The sequence below is a fragment of the Drosophila suzukii genome, chromosome X (assembly GCF_043229965.1).
Source record: "Drosophila suzukii chromosome X, CBGP_Dsuzu_IsoJpt1.0, whole genome shotgun sequence".
In the NCBI taxonomy this organism is placed as follows: domain Eukaryota; kingdom Metazoa; phylum Arthropoda; class Insecta; order Diptera; family Drosophilidae; genus Drosophila; species Drosophila suzukii.
In genome coordinates this window covers 9,255,703-9,261,069 of record NC_092084.1, presented here as the reverse complement: position 1 = coordinate 9,261,069, position 5,367 = coordinate 9,255,703, and the positions used below count along the sequence as shown (strand labels likewise).

The 5,367-nt window shown below is 43.7% G+C and overlaps 1 protein-coding gene across 2 annotated transcripts; it reads left to right on the top strand.

Annotated features, from left to right (window-relative positions):
* The first annotated feature begins 363 nt into the window (after nucleotides 1–363).
* Nucleotides 364–5,329, top strand: HP5 (Heterochromatin protein 5). Of its 2 annotated transcripts, XM_017083881.4 has the most exons (5): nucleotides 364–751; nucleotides 853–2,181; nucleotides 2,864–4,003; nucleotides 4,067–4,103; nucleotides 4,567–5,329. In XM_017083881.4, exons 1-4 carry the CDS (start codon nucleotides 640–642, stop codon nucleotides 4,075–4,077), a joined length of 2,592 nt encoding a protein of 863 aa, XP_016939370.2. In that variant the 5' UTR covers nucleotides 364–639; the 3' UTR covers nucleotides 4,078–4,103; nucleotides 4,567–5,329. The 2 variants fall into 2 exon arrangements, with proteins under 2 accessions (XP_016939370.2, XP_016939369.2); XM_017083880.4 differs by lacking the exon at nucleotides 4,067–4,103.
* The last annotated feature ends 38 nt before the right edge of the window (nucleotides 5,330–5,367 follow it).

Below are 5,367 nucleotides of genomic sequence, written 5' to 3'. Positions count from 1 at the left end.
CTGAGTGACCACCACGCGAAAGCTAAAATATACCAGGTGAGGTGTTTTTGAAATACCGCCATATACCAGAAAATACCGCTCACGGTGGCAGCCCTTAGCGAGGACCCAAACCATTGGCACAGTGGGCCTACATATAATTGTTTGCCTTTAAATGTTTCTTAAATTGAAATAACTTAAAACTTCTCTTAGTTTTAAAGGGTTGTTAAGAATAAATGCAGACATTTCTTCTGTTTCTTATTCATATTTTATCCCATTTATAAAAATGTAATCCCACAATTCAGGGCTGCTGTAGGTGGCGCGAAATATAACCTAAAAAACGGCGGAGGCGGGGGTGTATACCGACGAATACCGCAATTACGCGGGTATTTTCATACGCGACGGTCACATCGGGTGATGGCGTCTTTAAAAGTCTAAAATTTATCAGAGATTTTGCTGAATGAAAACGCGATTTTAGAGAGCATCTGCAGATTTCCTGGACGAACTGTGTGCTTGGCGGGCGCCAGGAATTGTGCGTGGGGAAAAGGAGACTTAAAACCGGGCTGAAACGCAGCCAATTCGCCTGATAAACGTGAGGGAAACGTGCGTTCCTGGTGGTTTTAATTTTTGTGGGAAAATCGCAACGGGCGGCATTCTGCTACAATGGACATTTTTGATATAGTAAAAGCGGCGCCGCCGCCGACAACGATAAATCCGGTTGATAGAAAGATCTCCACCCCCTCGCCGATACCGCCAGATTCTCCATACAACTCAGGTAAATCCTTTTTTTTTGGCTTACCCAGTGTGTTTCGGTTTCCCCAACATTATAATCATTCCCCCCAAATTTGTTTGGTTTTTTTTATTATATTATTTCAGACATCCTAGACGGCGGAAACCTTTCGAACGACGACGATTTGGACAAGGAGCCAACGCTCGACGAGTCGACCTTTAAAATAACCAGTAAGAATTCAGATGATATTGATCAGGAATTAGAGATATCTCCCTTCAAAATGCCGAAAGCTATAAAGAAATTTGGAGAAGATATTGTGGACTTGAAGGGTTCTTCCGATGAGGAGCAAGATGAAACTTCGTTCAAAAAACCGAAAAAGAGCGAGGAGTCCAACAAGGCCACTTCAAACAAGAAATCCGCTGGGTCCGCACAATCGTATCCATTGAAACCCCACAAGAAAAGACCCGCCGAGCCTCTGCCGGACGATGAGGACTCGGAGGAGGACCAGCAGATGACCACCATGCCCACCAAGACCAAGGCGCAGCAGAAAATGTTTAGCGACCAGCCGCCGGGCAAGATTAACTTCGATCGGCAGTGTGAGGTGCGAGTGCGTCGCTTGGCCCAGCATGAAATCGATTCGGCCTTCAAGTCAGTGGCCAATTCAACTTTTGCCCAGGAGACCGACTGGTCTCGCTCTCGTTCCCGCCCAGGCGGAAGTAAGGTGCGTGGCAGGCCCAGGAAGGGCAACCCATCGCCGCCCAAGAAACCAAAGTCGCCGCCCCAGACCAATTTTCACATCAAGGTTCCTCTGCAGAACGGCGCCAAGAAGCGGGCTCTCAATCAGTTGGCGCGCACACACACGCCCCCTCCAAATTTGACCAGAAGGGGGGCGATGAAGGCACAGTCCAAGTCGCCCGAAAAGCCCAAGCCGAAGTCCAAGTTGCTGAGCAAGCCGATTCGGGGCCGCAACGCCAGCCAGGAATTGATCAATCGTTTCGGTGCCCGTTTCTTTGGCTGCGTGGTCAAGATCAAGAGGACGCCCTGGCCCGAGCAGTGGCCGGAGTGCAGCCCACGCCCGATTGGCGGGTCCAGGAAGGGACGTAACCGGAAGTCCAATCTATCGGTGTCCTTCAGCGAGGCCGTCGAGATTCTGGGCAGCCCGGAGGGGCCATCGCGCCGGGCTACTTTCGGTTCGTTTTCATCGAGGTCGACGCCCAAGCCCACACGCCTGCAGCGCGTGGATGCCACCGGCAATGTGCTGGAGGACATAGCTCTAACCTCCACGCCGCTCTTTTCGCCATCTGCCGGGCCATCCACTTCTGGAGGATCCCGCACGAAGGGAAAGCGCCGCTCCTGCAATGGGTCACCGATGGGCGCGCGTCTCAAGCGTCCGCACCAGCGTCTACCGCTCTCCAGTTTGGCCAGCCTGCGACTGGACGACGGCCCGAATTCCGGCGAGGATGAGGAGTACATAGGTAGGTAGATGCAATAGGCAGTTTGACGAAAGAACATATTTTCTTGATCTAAGTACATTTAAGGAATAATGGTGAAGAGTTAAGAGTACTCATGAATTTTATGTATGGTGTGCTGTGGTCATTACTCATTTATGGTTGCATGTAAATTAATTTAAATCACTTCATCTATGTAACTATTGGTAATCACTGTTAGCCATAAGCAAAAGCAAACATTTTTGTCACCCTAGACGAGCTATAAATAGTGCTCTATTTATCAGTTAGCTTATAGTTTTAAACTTTAAGTCAGATCCATACTAATACATACATAATTAACTATTGGTTATGAAATTCAAATAAATATTTTGTCAACTGCAAGCACTTTTTAAAAACACATTTGTCTCTTTTTTTGCACATGTAATTAATTTATAACACGTAATCTATGTAACTATTGGTTTTGGAACTCAAATAAATATTTTATTAACTGCAACTGCACTGCACTTTCTTAAAACACACATTTTTCTTGATTTCTGCACATATTCTAATACTATTTAAATATACTAAGTTTTATAAAAGCCAACCAAAGTGGGAGCATCGGCACTTTGTTAGTGTTATGGAGTTCAAAAAGAGATCATATGCTATACTATACTAAGAACTAACAAGAAGATGGCAAAAACTAATGCAATTCTTCCCTTTTCACGACCAGTGCCCAACGAGCTGCCGGGAATAAAGAGAACTGGAACGCCTCCTATCAAGAAAAAGAAAATATCCTTCACCACGACCATCAGTGACGATGAGGATGAAAAGCCGGCTCCAAAAAAGCTGAAGGATAATCTAAAAAAGCAGCCTAAACCCCACAAAGAGAGCGGTAATAAAAAGACGGATAAGGCCTCCAAGGATAAGGAAAAGGCTGACAAATCGCACAAGGAAAAGGAGAAAAAACAGGAAAAGAAGGATAAGAAAAATGAGATTGCAAAGGAAAAACTTACTCCAGCCACAGAAGTAAAAGCCGCCGAAAAACCGGAAATCAAACCACCAGAAGAGGAAACGCCATCAAAAGAGCGCGAAAACAAAGCAGAGGAAGCTGCTACAAATGAATTAGAAAGAGACGGAGAAGCACAGGAAAAATCTGTAGATGCAGCAGAGGAAAATCCAGATGAAAGTGTTGAAGACAAAGCTGAAGAAAAAGTGGAAGACAAACTAGAGGAAAAAATAGAAGACAAAGCGGAGGAAAATCCAGAAGTTGCTCAAGAAGATCCGCAGGAGGACACCGAAATGGAATTAGGTGAAAACGCGGGGAATACTTCCGAAATTGTCCATGAATCTTCACAAAAGCCCACAGGCGAGGAAAACATTGAGGAGGATGTAGAGCAGGCTGATGAGTTTAGGGAATTGCCAACCCCGCCCCAGCTGCCGTCCACCACTGAGGAGAACCAAGACGATATTCTGGAGATCCAGACGTCCTTGGACGACGTCCGTCAGTTGCACACTCCCTCATCCCGCCTCAGTACACCCAAGCCGCGCAGCCGCCTTGACTCCGGCGAATCCGATTGCAGCTTCAAGTCCGCCAGCGATCACGATAAGCCGCCAGCTGTACCCCTAGCAGAAGATGTCATCCAGGAGGAGGAAAATCCAGCGGGATCCGTTGAGGAACAACTAGCAGAACCCATGACAGATGATACCCTCGATCCCGCCGAGCTTCCCGCGGAGCTGATGACCCCGCCCTCGGCCCCTAGGACCACGAACGGCGGCGATCCCACCAGCGGATCCAGTGCGTCAGCGCCATACTACTCGCCCATTGACTCCATGCCCACGTTGGATGACGAGGTTCTTGGCCAGCTTGTCGGTAAGTGGGAGACCAACTCCATGATCCGCTAAGCACAACCAATAATATCATATTTATTTGTAGATTACAAGTAGAGAAGCTTAAGTTTTCAAATCTTACAGTACGTCAATTATCCTTTATCTTGGTTCATTGCGAAAAATTCCCCTATTATAGAAAACCCCATTTTAAATAGTGTAAAATCATTTCCTAATGATTTACACATTCCGTGAGTTGTTTGCATCATGTATCGTACAGTCTTCATAAGAACAAGTACTTACAATGCCATTTTTCACTTTTTATCACACAAGGCAATTAAAATGAAGTATCATTAAAACGCGATGCTGCGTCGTTCGGCTGTAATGGAAAATCTTGTTGAAGAAATTACTTTACAACTAAATTTGGAACTAAAAAAATTGCTATAAATGCTATTTGGTTTAGGCATTTGTTATTTACATACCCATGTTTGGCATTTTATTGCGATTACTTACAAATGTTTTACCCTTTTTACTGACTCTGCCCTTACTAATTAACGTATCCTTTTAAAGTACCTTTTACTAATTAAATTGTGTGCTTTCGCCTTTCAGAACCCGACTTCCAGTTAAACTCCAGCCGCCATGCGATTTCCAGGGGAACACTGGACGATATAATGACTGCGTTAGAATCCTAGGAACCAGTCTAATTGCACACCAAGTACTAAAGTATATACGAACAACCACACACACACTCACCCCCCTCCCCCCACACACACACACCACACACACAAAAAAAGGTGGATTTAGAACCGATTAGGTTTGAACTTAGTCAGGATTTTAAATATGTTCCCCTTATGATCAAGAAATAGTCGTATGTTTACTTTTAAAGACATCTTCATTTTGAACAGGTACTCAGATTTAAAATAATAATGTATTTTTTTGTAAGAGAAAGCTAATGATGCAAACTTGAATAATTTGCACTTGAATAAGTTGCTGATCTAGTCAGCTTACTGGACTTAAAACAACACAACTCACTTACTCAATTTGCATACATATGTGCGCAAAGCAGTGGAAATAAATAAATTAGTACGAAAGATTAAAGAAAAAATTAGCAGGAAATCAGATAAATAATTTCTAATGTTTAAGTTGCTTAAACAGATCGTTATGTTAGTTATACGCTAAAGGAATACGTATTGTTCATTTCCCCCTTTTTTTGACAACGTAGATTTTATAAGAACTAAATTGCTTTCATGCACATTTATTCTATAATTAAATTTAAGTGTGGATCATCTTGAATTAAATGTAAATTCAATGTATTAATGAGCAAAATAATATGTATGTATTGTAAAAAGAAAAAAAACAAATGATAAAAATATGTATCAGGTTTTTATTTTGGGACTGGATTTTGAGTGT